The sequence below is a fragment of the Paramormyrops kingsleyae genome, chromosome 6 (assembly GCF_048594095.1).
Source record: "Paramormyrops kingsleyae isolate MSU_618 chromosome 6, PKINGS_0.4, whole genome shotgun sequence".
NCBI lineage: Eukaryota > Metazoa > Chordata > Actinopteri > Osteoglossiformes > Mormyridae > Paramormyrops > Paramormyrops kingsleyae.
The window spans coordinates 23482173-23502294 of NC_132802.1; the positions used below are offsets into that span (position 1 = coordinate 23482173).

General features: G+C 36.6%; 1 protein-coding gene across 5 annotated transcripts in view; it reads left to right on the forward strand.

Annotated features, from left to right (window-relative positions):
- The window catches only part of cfap20dc (CFAP20 domain containing), a 50829-nt gene that overhangs the window by 3052 nt on the left and 27655 nt on the right, over window positions 1-20122 (forward strand). For all 5 annotated transcript variants that reach the window (XR_011991913.1, XM_023805462.2, XM_023805463.2 and 2 more), the window contains 6 exons: window positions 1659-1752; window positions 2848-2920; window positions 5804-5918; window positions 9590-9746; window positions 11879-12025; window positions 15167-15303. Coding sequence is in view for 4 of the 5 variants with exons in the window: in XM_023805462.2 (XP_023661230.2) it covers window positions 1659-1752; window positions 2848-2920; window positions 5804-5918; window positions 9590-9746; window positions 11879-12025; window positions 15167-15303 (723 nt within the window). In the remaining variant the exon portion in view is untranslated. The remainder of the gene's footprint in view (window positions 1-1658; window positions 1753-2847; window positions 2921-5803; window positions 5919-9589; window positions 9747-11878; window positions 12026-15166; window positions 15304-20122) is intronic.

The following is a 20122-nucleotide window of genomic DNA, read 5'->3' on the forward strand; positions in this document are numbered from 1 at the left end:
AGGGGCAGGAGAGAATGTACCAATTAGATCAAGATTCTTTAATTGTCACATACATAGTTATACAAAGTACAATACGCAGTGAAATGCATCCAGAACCGCTCTTTTGTAGACTGTGCAAGTTAAAATCCAATTATGCTAAGGTTAAAGTGCAAGATACTGGGGATGATTAGGAGGTCAGATTTTATAGGGCCACAGTGGGTAATTTTAGCCAGGACATTGGGGTACCAGCCCTGCTCTTTTGAAAACTACCCAGGGATGTTTTATGACCTCAGACAGTCAGCACCTCAGTTTTATATCTCATCCAAAGGACGGCACCATTTGTGCAGCACAGTGTCCCCATCACTGCACTGGGGCACTGGGATCCACACAGACCACTAGGTGGGCTAACTTCAAAAATTTAAAGAGGCTCTTCACTTTAATTATTTAGTTGCTTCACTGACAATTAGCCAAGCTCACTTTTAAGTATTTTCAGTGGAATCTTTTTTGGAGAAATTTAGGTGAAGTACCCTGTGAAGAACAGTTGATCCTCTGAGATAACCTTTGTGTTACAGATCTGTGATCTTTCCACTATGTTATTTGTTGGCCTATGCAATTTATCCGCAACTATCATTTTCAAAGATGTTGTCATGAATAACTACATGTGCAGCTGAGTGCCAGGAAATGCAGTTCATATTTGAAATATTTAGCACTTATTTGAAACCTAGGCAGCGCTTTTAATTTCTGTTCATTATTATACATGCAAGACAATTGCATGTATAATTGCTATATTTCCACTGAAATGAAAGATATTTATAATCAAAAAAGGGTTATTATAACACTGGAACAGACAATGTAGAATGGTTTGGGTAAAGCTGTTTTTGAAGTGGTTCTGTTGGTGTTATTATTGTTAAGATAAAATAGATCTATTTATCCATCTGGTCCGGCACCTATCCAAGGCAGCATAGGGCAAAGGCTGGGCTGCACACTGGACTTGATGCCAGTTCATCATAAGGCACATGCGCACACGCAGTCTTACACTGTGGGCAATTTAGAGATTCCAGTCATCCTAAATGCATGTCTTTAGACATGGACAGAATATGTACATACTACACATACTGATTTGAACCCCCAAAGCTGCAGTTCAGAGTAACTGTGCTACCCATATACTATGTGATAGAATTATTTACAGGAAATATGTATTTAACATATAAGCGTAATTAATATTCTACATGCGATATACTGTAGTCCAGGGGTCTCCAACTCCGGTCCTGGAGAGCTACTACCCAGTCGGTTTTCAATCCTACCTGGCTTCTGATGAGCCACACCTGTTCTCAGGTAAATACCAGGAGCAGGTGTGGCTCATCAGAAGCCGGGTAGGATAGAAAACTTACTGGATAGTAGCTCTCCAGGACCGGAGTTGGAGAGCCCTGCTGTAGTCTATTTATGGTGTACCTAATATATTTTTTAAATATATTGTAAGTGCTAAGTTTGAATGACCGTTCCAAATTTAAATGAAAATGAATAATTTTATGATGCTTTGTATTATAAATAGTGCTGAATTTAAAAGGTACAATATATTAATAAAGATGTTTAAGGCATTGTTTTGTACAGGCATTGCCTAGGAATATATGTATGTGTATTTTTTGTATTAATACATGTATTTTCTCTGTTATCTTCAGGTTTTTGACAAAGAGATGAAAGGCTTTGTTTATATTCTGGAAGGCAGCAGCCAAGCAAACAAAATGCAGATGCCGAAGGATAACAAAATAATGCGTAAGTTTTGAAATTCCCTTCAAGCAGTTTTCAAGGCAGTTCTAAATGGTGTGTTGTTAGGGTCACTTAGAAATGTCCTTATTTTTGAAAGAAAAGTAAGTGTTTGTTCTTTAAAATGACATGAAATTGATCAGAAATACAGGGTAGACATTGACCATGTTGTAAATGAGTGTCATAGCTGGGTGTTTATTAATGGAATATCTACATAGAGTAAGTGGATTTGTTGAGTTCCTTGATGGCAACGGGAGAGAATGTTCAGCAGAATGTGTCGCAACTTGTTGAGCTTCCTGAGATATCATAGGAAAAACAGTCTCTGCTGATCTTAGCTGATGCTGTATTCATCCATTTCAAGATATTGATAATGGTGGTCCCTTGGAATTTGAATGACGTGATGACAGAAATGGCCTATGGGATCGGTGTCTGGTTGTCTGTGGAAGTCAAGCAACATTTGCACTGTTTTGACAGCATTGAGTCACACAATGTTTGGAGCACACCACATTGCACGATGGTTCACCTCTCCGGTTTCATCATTAAATGAGCTCACTGTCAGTATGGTTGTCGTCCCTAAGGGATTTGGTAGATTTGTTTGTGAAGGTACAGTTTTTTGTGTAGAGTGGGAATATGTGGGCTGAGGAATCACAGCTGTGGAGTACATTTAGCTGGGTTAGCTTACTGTGGAGCAAATCTGGAACAATTCAGTTCATAGTCCATAAAAAGACCCTGAAATAGGTGTTGGGAGTCAAACATAATGGAGTGAAGTGGAGGGTTAGTAATGGACCAATGGTGAACCAGCATAAAACATTCTGCCTAAAAATTTGATGATAATTTTGTACAGGCACTCTAAAATGCTCTAAACTGGGTGTGTATACTTTTTTAGACATTTATCTGCTCATATGTGTGCTATGAACATGGGTTAGCTGTGCAAGAAGTGGAAAAAAACATAGGGCTTTAGGGGCTTGGCAAAGTGATTTTAGATAAAAAAAAATGAATGAATTGATTTTTAAATATAAAAAGACAAGGCATGTAGTCAAGTTATCTAAGGTAAAAAAATGAGATGAAGGATCATTAAAGACATGTATATGCTGTTTATTTCAGTGGGGCTTAGCCAGAGGTTCCTTGTCCTTCAAGTGTACCTACCCCTGGGAAAAGACTTCTCCACTGAACTCATGTAAGAACCTCCATAGCAAAGCACGGATTTTTACACACAATCACAGCAGGTACTCCATTATAGAATGAAGCTAAGAAGTGCTTAATGAGAAATCTAGGTTACGCAGTTTTCTAGGAGTTAAATCATTAATTTTTCTCATGCCTATGTGAACTGATGAGTAATGTAGTGCTACCTTAAATTTATCATTGCATACTTATACAGTGCTTGCACTATGAAAAAAACACTCATTTATTGATTAATTAAAAGGCCAGGTATCTAATACATGCTTGATGAGTAATACCCTTATTGTTTCGTTGTTGATGTTTAATAAGACAAGCAGGAAGAGTTATGTAAATCATCTAAAATACAGAAGTTCCAAATCTGTAACCTTTAAGATAAGCATTTAAATATATAAAATGTTCGCAACTTTATAGCAGTAACGTGAAATTATTTCAGGCAGATATTTTATACAATACTGAAATATCCTGGGTGGTATGGTCTGGGTAAATCTGAGTAAAGTTTGAGGTGGTTCTGTCTGTCCTGTCAGATGATTGCTAATGTATAAGTTATCAGTGACTGATGACTGCTCAAAAACGCAGTGGTGAGTGGTCTAGATTAAGCCCCACAGAGTCTGCTGTATTACCAAAACAAACCAAATAAAAAAAAATTCAAGGATGGGGAAAGGAGTGGTGGAATCCTGAGGCAGCAGGAGAAGTTGAGGATCTCAGTCCATGCCAGATTCTTCTACACTAGGCAATTTGAACAGGATTTTAAGGAGGAAAAGCATCTGTACTGGGGAGATAAAAGTGAAGAAAAAACAAATAAAACAGAGATTATTAAAAAAAAAAAAGCACAAACTTTTTGAATCACTGTAGGATAGCACAACAATTATTGCCGGTTAGTCATGCTTCAAGCATTGTCCCAGACATGGTAAAGGTAGTTATTGTATAGAAGAAGACAGGAATCACGGGATTGTGGTGGCAGCAGATATAATCTGCTTCCAGGCACCCCGTTCTGGATGCTGGTCAATGCACATGGTCTCCTGTCCACCATTCATTTGTAGGTAATTTGATTTTTTTTCATGTTTATAAGTACACTTACTAGCAATATTCCATGTATCTACTTATATTATTATTAATGGTGAACAAAAACTTTTTTATACGTCTTTTATGTGGCCCATCATTCAGACCATAGACTTGGTTTTGCATTAGAAATCAGATTAAGTTCCCTGCTCAATTTAAGTAAGGCATACTACATATTACCTCAGCATGCTTGAACAGGCAACCTTCCCTTATGTGTTCATGTCCATAACGATAAGCTATGATGCAAAATTAGACTTTTTCATTCAAATCGGATGTACAAAAAATTGAATGTAGTCTTCCTAATGATCATCAACCTAAACCCTAACGAGCTGAGATATATTAGCATGATCAGTGCTTGTCCATGCAGTCATTTTTAAATTAGAACCATAAAGGGATCCTCTCTTAGTGACAAAAGAGTACAAAAGTAGTCACAAAGTTAGACACATTTAAAACATGTATTATAAATAAGCAACATTTTAGTCAAGATTCTGTTTTGCATGTCCCCAAAAGCTTCAGTTGTGCATTTTCATGTAGGCCCTTAATTGGTCTTTCTTCAGTATTAATTTATTCATATCCATACACTGGCAGAGCATGTTAATCCTTTGTATCCTGGTGCTACTTCAACTGAAAATGTGAAGACAGTTTTAACAAAGGATCCCTAAAGAGAAAAACTGAAAAGATAAATGCACCTGTCAAAAGTAATCTGTTATTTTAGTGATTGGGTACCGCTGCAATTTATTGTGTGCTTCTGTAGTAAATTTGTGCAATGCTGTTATGCCAGTGAAATTGCTGCATTAAGTTAACAATAGTGATAACAATGATTAATATATTAATGGGTAAAGGAAACCATATTATCGATACAAAATTGCAAGGATGGGATCAAAGTAAGATATTCATATAATGTAGTTGTATACAAAATTATTTTTCTGTTTCAACAAAAAGACAAGTGCATGCACATCTATGACATTATGTTGTCATTTTATTGCAGCTCGTCTCTCTGAGTTCTACTCATTTCTCCTAGTTGTGGAATTAGTAAACAGCATGCAACATTATTTTGGTCAGATTGTTGGCATGTAATTATGCAAAGAACAACGCTTGTCATCCACAAATATTTCAGTTCTTGTCAAGCATTGGTCATGCTAAATCATATGATCTTTCTTAATTAATTGATAATTGCAGCAGGAAGTGCTTTGGAATCAGCAGCTGAGGATACCAAATTATTTTGTGTTTGGTAGGTGCATTTGGTAGGTGCTTTAAAAGTTGGATCACAGTTTTTCTGTGCAATGAATCTGACAATTATTTATTTTATTTTTTTATCTCTGCTGACTATAATTATCTATACCGAACCATATTATACCAATTAGTTAAATAAGTGATAGCATACTAATCACAGATGGAAATTTCTGATTAGTGCAAGGCATGTTTTTGGAAAGTGGAATGACATGATAATACTGTCATGTATCTGACAGGGATTAGACTTATTACATATCTGTCACTTGGATTTTTTCTTTTCTTTTCGATTTTAGTAGCTGCCAGCTACTGCGTGTTGTAACATAAAAGTAAGGGATTTTGGACCAATTTAATTATTTCAGCCCTTTGCCATCTTGTGGAACAACCTTGCTGGTGGATGAAGAATTATATGAGCATGTAAAGCAAATTCTCCTGCTGCCTGTCTCCATCTTAATGTTTAGGGGGAATTTTTTACTGCTGATTTTATCTAGAAAAGTACATTTTGTGGTTTTGCCATTGAAAAGGGTGAAGTATTGTATGTACTCAATCTGTGGCAATTCACTTTTACTTTTACCCATCCGATGCTTTGCAGAGTTACAGATTTAGAAAGTCTTAAAAGAAGATTGTATCTCTCCACCGTTCATAAGGAATTCACTGCAACCCCGCTGCATGCTAGAATACCTCTCTCCAGTCTCAAGCGTAGCATTGTGAGTATTACTTTGAAAAATTCATTTTCTTACATTTTCCTATCAATTTATGAAGTATACACAGAATGGATAAGGTACAAATAAAGTAAGCATATATTCTAGAAAGATTATAAAAAGTTTAGTCTAATCATTTGGTAGGGAAGTTTTCCTAGCTAGGCAAGTTTGAATCAGGGTTGCCAACTTTGATTTTCAATTTGAGACAAGTCATTGACATGTATGTAACAGTTTTATTATTTTGTAAATAGTTTGCAGGGTTTGCAAACTACCACAGTGCTTTTGATGTAGCTAGTTTTAGGTTTATAATGGAATAATATAGATTTGCCGTACGATTTCTTGCGTGAACGTTAGAGTCTGAAAGCGTGAGTGTCATGCCAGATGCATGTGTCTTGGCAATCCTGTTTGAATTGAGCCTTGAGCTAGCTTTCAGGATGGGAACAAAGTAATATATTCATATAATGTAATACAGCTTGAAATGTGTTTATATTGTAAAAACATTTCTAACTATTTCATTCAAATGAGGAGCAACAGTGATTCATTTAGTGAATCCTTCTATAGCAACGATATTGTCTGTTGTACTTAATTTTATCCAAAATAGCTATGCATGGGCTAGCAGTTGTTTTTTTTTTTAATTGTGGAAATCCAACCTATATCTTTTGTCACTGCTCTGTGTTTAAGAAATTAATTATTGCATATCGTGTGGCAAGCTAGCAATGTCACTTTACAGCTCCAAGGTTGAGATTTTGAATCCCACCCTCACTATTTGCTCCGTGTTTACACATCCCTCACGTTTGGCTGATTTTCTCTGGGTACTCCTGCAGTCTAGAGACATGGTTAGCTAAATTAGCAACTCTAAATTCCATGTTTGATTGTGTATTAGTGTGCCTACTGCAATGATCTACTGTTTGCTGCCCTTTCTTTCCAGAGTCTCTGTGATCCTGTACTGAACAAGTGATTGGAATATGGATGGTTGGATGGAAGGAAGGAAATACTAAGTTATTGTATTACATAGTTTATAAGACTTAATTAAGATACAAATACAGATACATTCCATAATAAACATAACGTGTTAGTGTGTTTATAAGCTCACCAGAGGCCCCTGAATAACATTTTGATTGAGGTGGCCTTCAGGGACCAGTTATACTTTTGGTGTTAGCCATGCCGCACCGTGTCTCTTCTATGGTTCTGCTTAGAAAATGTGTAATTTTTATTATGGATAATAATCCATAAGGGGTGACCAAGTTTTTCCTACAATTACTGCACATTTACTACAATTACTACACCCCTTAGACGCTGTTGGGTATTTTATGTCCAGAAGCTACAAATTCCGACCAAGATTTTGTTCATACCAACCAGCTGAGGATGAAGTCACAGTCACAGAATACACAGCTGGTTGGTAGAAACAAAATCTTGGTCTGGATTTGCAGCTTCTGGACCTGAAATGCACAGCACAGCCGTTAGATCCAGCTCTGAAGCTCACATTCAGTAAAGACTGACACTATCTGGTATAGCAACTTTTCTGTTAACAAAAACACAAATTAATTTTTGGACTATTCCCCCTTCTGGCTCAGTGGCTGCGCATGTTTTTTTTGTCAAACACAGTGTTAGTTGGCGATCTATAGAAGTCAGTTAGTGCAGGACATTATTTTAAAAATAATGTACAGTTATTCTGTTTGGAAAATAGAATGGGACACCCTACATAATACATCAAAAGTTGCCAAACAAACTTATTTTAACAGTAGGCAATTTTAGCGTCTTACTTCTGTAGTTACTGTGCTTGATCACACTAGGCAAAAATCTGCGTAGTAAATATGACATAAGAACATGACATATGAAGTAAAATGGCTATAGAGATATTAACAATTTCAATATCCATGAATTTATGAAGCTGGTCACATTGGCTCTTCCTATCGTTAGATGTATAACGATAAACTCATCTGGGTCCTGACATTATTTTAAGCACGCATGCAAAGCCTACAAATGTGGTATCAACAGCAGTCCACAGCTTTACTCCCCTGAGTTAGTAATAGAAATGTATTATTAAAATTATATATTGGTTCATGGTGCTAAATTGACTTAATTATAACTTAATTATAAATTCTTATGAGGGTGTTTTCTACTTTGAATCTATCCACTACCTTACAGGGGACTCTGGCCCTTACCTCACTGGGGCTTTTAGCCCCTACCTCACCAGGGAATCTAGCTCCTACCTCAAAGAGGACTCTAGCCCAGGGGTGGCCAATCTTATCCGTAAAGGGCCGGTGTGTATGCTGGGTTTTCGCTGCAACTCCCTAATTAGATTACTAATTAGAGGACTGATTGGCTGAAAAGTCCTCACACCTGGGTTTGAACAGCTGACCTACAGGTTATCCCAAAAAGCTGCATACACACCGGCCCTTTGCGGATAAGATTGGCCACCCCTGCTCTAGCCCTTACCTCACAGGGGCTTCTAGCCCCTACCTCACCAGGGAATCTAGCCCCTACCTCAAAGTGGACTCTAGCCCTTACCTCACAGGGGCTTCTAGCCCCTACCTCACCAGGGAATCTAGCTCCTACCTCAAAGAGGACTCTAGCCCTTACCTCACAGGGGCTTCTAGCCCCTACCTCACCAGGGAATCTAGCTCCTACCTCAAAGAGGACTCTAGCCCTTACCTCACAGGGGCTTCTAGCCCCTACCTCACCAGGGAATCTAGCTCCTACCTCAAAGAGGACTCTAGCCCTTACCTCACAGGGGCTTCTAGCCCCTACAGTACCTCACCAGGGAATCTAGCTCCTACCTCAATGAGGACTGTAGCCCTTACCTCACAGAGGGCTCTGGCCCCTACCTCACCAGGGAATCTAGCACCTACCTCACCAGGGAATCTAGCTCCTACCTCAATTAGGACTGTAGCCCTTACCTCACAGAGGGCTCTGGCCCCTACCTCACCTGGGAATCTAGCACCTACCTCACCAGGGAATCTAGCTCCTACCTCAATGAGGACTGTAGCCCTTACCTCACAGAGGGCTCTGGCCCCTATCTCACCAGGGAATCTAGCACCTACCTCACAAGTGACTCTACCCCCTACCTCACAGGGGCCTCTACAAAGTTGCTCTCCTGCAATGTTATAGTAAAACTAAATATTTTTTAAATTAAATTTTAATTGTAACTGGGTATTATTATTTTGCGGTTATGCAAAATTTAGTCATATAAGTGACGTCACTCAAGTTTATTTTGATTATTGTCTTTGCAAAGTGATGTAAGTATTCATCCATCATCTAAAAGCCTTATGAAATGAGCTTCGACCCTATCGCAGTAAGCACAGGACACAAGGCAGGGGAGCACCTTGGATGGGATGCTAGTCTACCACTGGGACTGACAGTCACACAATGGGCAATTTAGGGATGCCATTTTGGACTGTCAGAAGAAACTAAAAAACTTGAAGGAAACATACTTACATGGGAAGACCATTCAAACCTCACATACACAGAAGGTGGTTACAGAACTCCTCAACTCATAAGATATCCATATCAAAGTATCTTCATGGACTACACTGTATTCTGTCCATCTATCCATCCATTTTGGACTGAGAAAAGTTTATGATAATACAAATCTATGGGAAAATTTTAAGATCACAGAGCCCAATAAAAGCATTTGAAATTGCTCTCAATTGACTTTTATTTCTTATGATTTTCAGTGGAGCAATATGTGCATCGACCTCATGTCTTTAACGGGTGAGATATTCAAGGGTGCTTCATTCCTTTCACTGGATGGCATTACTGTGTCTGCCACTTGCCGACTCAGGAGAGTCTTTACAATGAAAGTGCAGCCAACGGATGCCTTCAGCCATGCCAGTATGTATTGTACATAATATTTAAATCTGTTTAAAGTGTAAAAAGTGTACATTTATTCTCCCTTTAGTCATTGTGTTTTTTAGACAGTTAGACAAAATAACCACAAAGTTATTTTGCTTTATCTATACCCATATAAAGAAAGCAATTTGATGAATACTGCAAGCAACAGGTGACGGTCACATTCCTACCTGCTTCATCTGTTCAACCCTCTTGTTTTCCCTCATGTGTGGCCTCCAGAAAGCCCCGCCCAGTGCTTGTTAGCCTTACCTCTCCTTCCAGCCCCCATATGTATCATTCCCATCTGTGTCTTGTTAGTCCCAATCGGTAATTGTATTTAAGTGCCTTGTAGTCAAGTAGTCCCTAGTTCCGTCATTGTTTAGCTGTACCCTGTTTTTTTTTTGTCTCTCTACCAGCTAAATAAAAGCCCCGTCTAGGGGTTTTGCCACATCAGCTGCATTCTGGGTTGTGCTTCTCCCCGCCAATGTGACAGTGACATTTGGGATGACCCTGCCAAACATAAATCTCAAGTTATCAGCACACGTAACACCACCATCAAAACTTGTTGGAAAATCTTTGATGCCCAACAGGGTTACTAAGTAATTTTCATGGTTAAGGAACATATTGTCACACTATAACAGCATTTGTATGGGGGTGTTTTGTGACAGTGTTCAATGAATAAGCATCTCATTTTAATTATTATTTAAATTATAATTTAAATTGTCATTTAAATGAGTATATATAAATATGCTATTAAAATTATTATTTAAATTGTTTTTTAAAAGGTTTATTTAAATTACTATTTAAATGATACCAACAACCATTAAAATGATCTGTCAAAGTCACCCAGTCACCCATCAAACTCAGTGGGTGGACTCTAAACAAAACCTAATATCTGATTGGTTGCAATAAGTCACAACAGATCGACTCACCTAGTCAATTTAATTCTTATTTATAACCACATTTTGTCTGTTCAGTCCTGGTGCTGTACTGTATGTCCTAACTTCCCGAAGTCTTAAATAAGTTCTCTTAACTTTAGGATAACAGTTAAGCTGTCCTCCCTTTCACTGGCCACCACATAGGGTTAGCTATAGATAAACATATTTTATTCATATGGTCTGGTAATTTTAATGGTGTCATTTAAATTTTAATTTAAACAATAATTTAAACAGCAGTTTAATTATATAGATGATAATTTAAATGACAATATAGAATTCTAATAATAACTTAAATGACATTTTCATGTATTGAATATTGTCACAAAATGCCCTCCATATATTTGAAGTTAAAACAATAATGCTAGAAATTTGTCCTTCTTCAATAACTTTTCAAGACATTGACCATGTTTTATTTATAGACATATATTTGGATTGAAATAAATCTCAGTGTAACTACTGTAATTTTGTGGTAGAGATTTCCATAAAATTAAAACTGATGCTTGCCCATATTTTTTCCCCAGTCAAAATGACAGCTGACATTTAGGTTATCCCATTAAGGGTTTCTAAAAATCTGTAAATGAGGGTACAAACCAGTAAATGGAAACCTACAGATTATGATCTACTCAAAGATTGCTGACATTCAGAGATGTCCTAATAATAATCATACAGTGGTCATAAAAATCCACCCCCTTTTGTCTTTTAAATTTTATTGTGCTTCAACTAGGAAACAAAAGACAGTTTCAGAAGAATTTTTCTAGGTGTATCATAGAATATAAAATGCTTATGCAAGTTTTTTTTCAGTTTAGAAAAAGGTTTAGTTTTCATTTTCATGTTACATAGTATTTTATGTTTATCAGGAGGAAGTAATCACAAAGCATGAAATTTTGATTTTAGCACAATAATATTTGTCCAAATCCAGTGACAGCTTTTTAATTCTTATTATAATTGGCTTTCAGTGAATATTAATGTTCCCTCTGTCTGTAAAACATGCTGCAAAGATGAATGATCTAGCTTGAAACATGTTATTTTCTATTAATATAGTTTTACTTATAAGTAAATCTAATATAACTGTCTGTTTTTTTCTTGAGTTATTTAAAAAAAAAATTTGTCCCACACAAAATATGCGTACAATATAAATAACATTTATTTACAAGAAAAGGTTTTGGTTTCTGAACACTGTGTTTTTTCATCCTCTAGCTCCTAATAATTGTGGTCATAATTCTGTGGATGTGACACCACGAAGTTTTCAGTTTCCAGCAGATGTCCAGCATATTACTCAAGTAGTGAACATGGACATGCTGAGAGTTGAAATTTCGTCCAGTATCTCTTCCACAACAGAATCTGGTAAGTCAGAAAAATGAGCTAGCATTTATAAATTACTGATTAACTTTTCTCTTTGTTTTAACTTTGCAATTGGTTTATTGTTAAGATGAGAGATAATGTGCACAGTTCTGTAGCCCAGTTGCTCATCCTTTATCTTGATAGCGATCAGAGGTCTGTGGACATTAACACATTTGGTTCAAGACTGGGCAATCAGGTGTCAGGTTTTAGCTCAGTGCTCCATAAAAGCAGCTCCCTTTGTTTTTATCACAGGTCTGCAATGATTTAAGATATAGGTGATTTGGTGCTTTATTCACCCTTTATTCTTGGGGCAGGATAGATAAGGTAGATGATCAGCTAGGGAATGCTGTCCTCCATTGCAGAAACAGTGAATCACAAGTAATACATAGAGGATGAAACAAAGAAATGATTGTAGTGCTTTATTTTCATAAATGTCTAGCCATGCCATGCATTTGAACTGGAAAGTATGTCAGTATAAAACTGCTGTAATGTGTTATGCTAATTTCAATTGAGATTAGCCTTAGACTTTCAGTTTATGAGGTGGGGGTTTGGCTACATTTAGTGCACTTATAATTGCACAAAACGTTTTGACATAACATTTTTACATCAACTTATACTTTTGTTACATAGAGATTAAAACAAAATTCTGATTGAGATATTAGCAAAAGCAGAATAAAAGAAAAAATACCGGACTTCTGTTGGTAATTAATTTAATGGAACGATAAGATTTAATTTCTGAGGATATGATTATACTTTTTCAGGAACCGACAAATCTTTTTTAATGGAAGTTGTAACTTTGCATTAGATCAAAGTGATAAGTATGCCGGCTATATATACTGGCTGAAGTGGCAAAAAAAACAACAAATGCATGTACTGTATACAAATTTTATGGACACTTCCGTCTATGGCAGTTTTGCACAGCACACAAAAAATGTTGTTTCACCAAAATGAACCTTAATAGCAAGATAACCAAAAAGTTAAAAATTCATAATCATTTAGTGAGATCGATTTTTGTAGTGGTAAATAGATTTATAGGACACGGGCAATATCCCTTGACCTGCATTTCCCCCCTAAACATCTGTACCTTCCTAGCAACTCACACATATCATTGGTAATTAGTGAGGCATTGATGTAAACCAGTAATGTTGATTTTGTAGTCCCAGTTCTGCATAATCTCATATATAATTTAAAATCTTGTAGCTGGGAAAACGCAAGTATGAGAAACAACAATATTTTGATATTTAGGTAATGGATGAATCTTTCACCATGAAACAACCCTTGAACAGGGGCTGTTCTGTATCTAAAATCTGCTTAATACACATAATGTCCCACTTGTGGTGGCTAGAACATCTACTTTGGTCTAGCCAAGTGTAATCAGAAATATTGTGCTTGTGCATGAATAAACTTTAGTATTCCGGTTTGTTATGAAAATGATTAAAGGTGCTTAAAAATAAGCAGATAAAAAACTGAAGATTTAAACAGCAATTAGGTTCACCAAATGCCAGGAATATATTCAGCAAATAGCAGCATAAGATGAAAACATCATTTTTATGTGCAGAGATTGAATTTGGGTTCATTTCATTGAAATGAATTTATATCAATGAAATATTTATTAAAATACAAAGTCTTTAATTTGAGTAATTTTTTGTAGGTGAGTTTGATGTTTAAACCACTGCCTCAAGGAAACCACACTAATGTGTTGAGCAAAAACTTGCTTTTTGAAGGACTTTTTTTTTTTTTTTTGCTAAAAGCTCTACCTCTGTTGATTGAATGATGCTGCTTTGAAATCCAAGTGCCCTTGGATCAGAATCCCATACCTAGAGACTGCAATTATCTTTTCTTATGACAAATATAAATGCACCAGTAACTCATTATAATTCGTTTCCCCTCCAATAGCATTTTTTCAGTCTTTTCATTTTTATTCATTTTGACAGCTGTCTCGTTCATGTTGATTTATCCAGTCATGCCATTAGAAATAAATTGCAGTCACACTGAGGGGATTGTGATGTAAATGAGCTCTTATAATTGGTCCCCATGTTATTAGCATAACAAGCCTAATAATGGTTAAAGAAGATTGATATTAAATCTGGTGTTCAGTGTAATAATATAGAGGCATTCACAAATTATTATTACAGTAGCTTATTTAGGATGAAAACAGCCTATCCAATTCAATTATTCACAAGTTTACTCTGGGAAAAGGTCCCCCTTTTCAGTGTTATTTAATTTCTCTACATGTGTCAGGTATGGTTTGTTGAGGCATTTCAGCTAATCTTTGTTGTTAGACCTCTGCAGTTTTATAATTACCATACCTTATTGTACTCATCTGCTATATAAGTTGTATTTTTTCTACATGAAAACAGCCAAATAAGGTTAGACACATATTTGTCTTGTTAAAGGGTACAATAAATATAAGATGATGTATGTTCATTATACAGTAAATATTATACTAACCCATACCACAGACATGAATAAAAAGTTGATCATGTCGGTTCATTACTTATCTTGGTGAGTTCTACAATTTAGATATGCAATTATATTTATCCTGAAGTTACTCTGAAGATGAGGCCATATTCAAATGAGACAAGACACTCTCATTTAAGGATACATCGTCTTCTTACTCTGAATTCTAATCAGTCATCTGACCTTAAAGTCCAGGCTCCAGGATTGTAAGTGCACCACATTATGTTTCACTCCCCTGCTCTCACAGATTAGGCATCTGAATGTACACTATAAGGGTAAATGTCAGAAGTGTTAAAACAATGAATGCAAAGTAATAAATGGACAGGCAGGGATTAAAAATCTGCAGACACATTGCTCATCAAGTTTTGAGATTTGTCCCTGTTGTTGCAAGTTCTCTTCAGTAAGCAATTTTTAAATATGTCTTACTCTTAAGAGACAAACAACAAACTAGAAATTACTGAAGGATTTATTACTTTATTCCTAAAAGTATAATTTTCATTAATGTTAGAATGTGCTTCTAAATGATTATGTAATATTTGTTTTCTTCTGTTGTCAAAATGTCAGTCACATGTGAACAGCCCCTTTCACAATGGATATGGAACATTATTAAAAATACTCTGTCCTTCAGATGTTAGTGGTGGGAGAAGAAAGGACCAACACCCATTATCTTCTTATGCCTCACAGAACAGAAAAACAGTCCAAGCTTAGCCAGTGTACGTGGGACAAGGAGCCATTTTGTGTCCCACATTGCTTTTGGATCAAAGGTACCGGGGCCTCCTCCAGCTACAGGAAGGAAGACCAGTGCATCCAGTTGTCCGGAGGTATGAACTGGCTTATAAACTGAACTGTACAAACATAACCTCAATAATTCTAACACACATAGGTATTTCAGAATAGTTTACCTCACAGCTATGTAAGATCCGTTTAGATAAATGTACAAACTGAAGATACTGCAGTACTAAAAATGACATTGCAGGTTCTTCCTGTTTTCACGTGGTTGAAATGAGCCCCAGTCCGATTGCCATGCATTCAAAAACCGTGAAACTTCTTAGAGGTTGTTACATACTGCTGTGACATAACCTCATTGTTAAAAAGGTGGGATTCCTGTGCACATCAAATTTTACAGTTCTACAGCTCCTGTTAAGATGTTTCAGCTTCACCTTGCAGGTCTGCGAGGAAGTTGTTAAATTTCTTTCAGCTCTACCTTTACCTTCTATGTCACACTTTCTCCTTGTACTGCTCAACAAACAGTAGCCATTCTTACATGGGTGGTTACATGGGTGGTTTAAGATGAATTTGAAGAGCTTACAGTTTTCTTCACAGGTCTTACAGGATTTGTGGTTATAGAGCAAGATGACACATTTTAAATGGTAGTTCTATCCATTCACTGATTTCACTTTCTGGGTTTAGGAAGAGTTTCCTCCGGGTACTCCGGTTTCCCCCCCACACTCCAAAGACATGCTGAGACTAATTGGAGCTGCTAAATTGCACATAGGTGTGCATGTGTGTGTAAATGGTGTGTGAGTGAATGGTGTGTGAGTGTGCCCTGTGATGGGCTGGCCCCCCGTCCAGGGTTGTTCCCTGCCTCATGCCCATTGCTTCCGGGATAGGCTCCGGACCCCCCGCGACCCAGTTGGGTAAGCGGGTTGGACAATGAATGGATGGATGGGTTTAGGAAGATTAGTGACCATAGATTTGTCAGGGTCAGTGCTAGTTTGTCCCTGCCTTATGTGTCTTGTCCCTTGTTGGCCAGCAGATGTTGTTGGTCACCCTGCTTCCCCCCTCTATCTTGTAGCCCTAGCCCCCATAGGGCTGCTGTTTAGCTCAGTGCGTTGAGTGAACTACTCTGAGCCTGATCCCCTCCAGTCAGAAGTTTGAGGCCTGGGGGCTGTTCCACGAAGCAGGATTTCACGCTTAGCCTAACTTGTCGGATTTAAGGTAGTCTGGGCTAAATGTAGGGGAATGAAAATAAAGTCCATTTAGCCCAGACTACCTTAAATCCAAGAAGTTATCTGGCTAAGCAAGAAATCCTCCTTCATGGAATACCCCCCTGGCCAGAGGCCAGTCTCACCTTTTGGTTAATATATATTGGTTTTATTTTTCTTAGTGTTTGTTATTGTTTTCTTCGTCTTTGCTTTGTGCTCCTGTTTTTGGTCTTTCTGAGCATGCCTGGGTTAACTGTGTTCTGCTACTTGTTCCTAGTTTTTTTTCTAGCGTAGTCAGTCCTTTGTGTTATGTTCCCTAGTTTCTACTGCTGTGTATTGGTAATTTGTTTTACCTGTTGCTTGTTGTCCTGCACCTTGGTTGATTGGATAATTTTTGTGATGGTCCACACCTACCATTTCTCTTTTTGTGCCTACGTAAGTGCCTGCTTTTGTTTTGTTCCTTGTTGGTGTTTTGTGGCTGTTTCCCTGTCTGGTTGATTTCCTATGTTGCTTTGCATTTGTTAGTTATATCTCTTGGATTATTATTCCTTGTTAGATTGTAGGTTTCCCTGTATTACTCCCTGCCTAGATTGCTGTTTTATTAGTTTTGTTTTGACCACTTGCAGTCCTGTGGGCAGTGGTACCCTAATGGTTAGGGAAGTGTGCTTGTAATCAAAAATTTGCTGGTTTGAATCTCTGACCAAAAAGGTACAGCCCCTAAGCACTGCTCCCCTGGTGCTGAATTAGCTGTTCCCTGTTATGTCACAATATCACACATGGGTTCAATGCAGACTAAGGCTACACGATTTTGAAAAACATTTGAATTGTAATTCTTTTGTTTAGAATTTATTCTAAACCTGATGTATTTTTGATGTTATTCTTTTGTTTATTAAATATAATTTTTTTTTGGACTCACTAAACTGCCAAAGGAAACAAAACAAAAAATGACTGTGCCAAATATATGATTGATCCAGGACCTACATATCAACTTCTAAACTTCTAACAACAGAAAAGAAACCCTCAATTGGCCATTCAGTTAGGGTAACCAAAACAGCCGTACCAAATGTTCCAGTACCTAAAGTGCCAGTGGAATACTTTTTGGTACTTCGGTACTTGGGGTGATGAGACTTGGGGTGATGAGACTCTTTGTGGAAAGTTGATGCAAATTGCCTGCCTCTGAAACGCAATCCAACAGTTGAAAACAACAATAAACAAGGTAGAAAGAATAAGAAAAATAATAATAATGGATGCATGGACAAATTAAGTGACCCAAGAGATAATGACAGAATAAAAAGAAATAAAGTATTTTGTATAATATACTAGGACAACACAGGAAAATGTACTGGAAAAATTACTGGAAAATGTACTGGAAAACAGCAAGGATGAAAATGATTATGATTGTCTCAGAGAAAGCATGCAGCACTCATGCAAAAGCAGGTGAACTTTAAAATGATTTTTAAACATATGCTAAATAATCTTGAAAAGGAATAATCATTAAAATTGCAAAACAATATTTTTTTTTCCTATGAAAAAGTACAAATATTTTAGCGGAACCTAAACTCCCTACACTACAATGTCCATTTACAGAACTGAACTAGCTGACTGGCGAAGTGAGAATTGCATGTGTATAACATGTGATGTTGGTATTAATATTGCACATTGACCAGCCCTATAATATACTACAGCCATTTTTTCAAACTTAGTTCAAACTCCCCTGCCTCACGCTGTGATGTCCTTCAGTGCTGGTGCCGTTTTTACGCCAGTGGAAAACCACCTTGAAGTACTGTAATTTTGGTACCTTCTTGAAGTATGGATGCGGTGGAAAAATGCCCTGTAGGGAGAATGCAGAATTAAGGAATGCTTGAGACTCTCTGGGTAAAAGTCGGAGTGCTTGTTTTGGTCCAGCTGATGTAATATAACGCAGAAGAACCGTTGTAATTTAGAAATGAGATCGCATAGAGGTGTGAGTCGAGATCGTGTTTTTTTTAGATTAATTGTGCAAGCCTAAGGAAGAGGGCACATTTTGTTGTTGTGCAGTGTGCACGGTGTGTTAACAATAACTAATCACTTCACCTACACCTTTGTTTCTCTGTTTTCTGTTCTGTTCTGCTAAATAAAACACAGTTTTTCTTTGGAGCCACTACTTGACTCATTCCTCCTTTGACATGCCTCGCTGTAACAAGATTAAAGACAAAGACTGTGTAGTACGTTAACTGCATGTAAAGCCAGCAACCCTGACCAGCGTAGTTAGAAGATTGATGCATATAAAGAAAATAATTTAAAGCACCATTCTGTTTATGTAACAGTCGTCAAAGGTGAACAATATTGATGTAAAATACAAATATGTTTCAATAAATGAAACTTGTGGTTTTCTTTATCATTCAAGTAATCTGATTGTACACTTGTGTCGAGTCTGCAAAACAGCACCTGTAAGACAAAACTCTCTGTTTAAATACCATTTCTACATCAACAGTCCATTATTAATAAACTTCTAAAAATTCTACAAATTAGTATTTTAAAATTTTATTAACAGATTCATTGCATAAGTACTAAGAATAATATTTAACTTAATAGGGGTGTGTTTCCCAAAAGCTTTGTAACACTAAGTATTTTGTTATCTTGTACTTACGATCATTTGTTAATTAGCAATTGTTTCTCTTCATAACTAAAATACTATGTAATCTTGTTTGTAAATTAATGAGTGATCTGACCCATTTCTTATTTTGTCCATTGTTTTTTTATTTGAACTTTTGAGTGCTATTCTGTTACAGAGATTGCCCGAAATAGATTATAAAAACATATTGATGCTCTTTGAACAAGGTACTGTATTAGTAGTAGTAGTAATAATAATACATCAAGGTCTGTAAAGTGCATAAAATTGTAACATAAGGCTCTTTGTTTTAACACGTGTATATAAATCTGAGTACATAAGAGAGGTGTGCACCTATTAGAACTGAATTGAGAATGGCTCTGAAATTCTAATTCAGTTCATGAAATTAGTTGAAAACAGGATGCAGATTTGCAATCGAAGGATTTAGGATTAAAACATAATGGAACTGAATGCATATAAAGTCATATGCATAGTATAAGTGCAACTGTTACAATACAGTTTAATATTTAAATATGAATTGTATATAAACATGTTGACATACATAGCATATGCTGTATATTATTCAGAATGAAAGAATGGAAAATGCAACATTTGTTATGTCACCTATAGAATAAAAAATGTAACCTGTAATTTTGTATACCACAATGGAAGCCCACATAATACAGTCACACAAGTCACCCTATCACAACCCAATCCATCTGACAACCCACAGACACTCACAAGTAAAGCTGCTGCTGAATCCTTAAAAATGTTAACAAGCATAAACAGTTTAATATGCAAAACAGTAAATATTAGCCCATAGAAAAATACTTTTTTTGACTGTTTTTGTTAAAATAGACTAAAACTGTTACACAGGTTTTCAATTAAAACCATGCAAATAAAAAGTACACTTCACTCACTAGTACATACATAAGGTCCATCTATATATCTACCATCTAGAAAGTAAATTTATTACATCTTATTTTCCAGGTTAAATGACATTTCTGCATTGTGTGATTGCATTGAATTTCTTTGAACTGAAATGGATCAAATTCTTCTGAATTTTGATTCATGAGTAGAGTAGGGCACAATTCATACATTTTCAATTTTGCACAACCCAGGTAC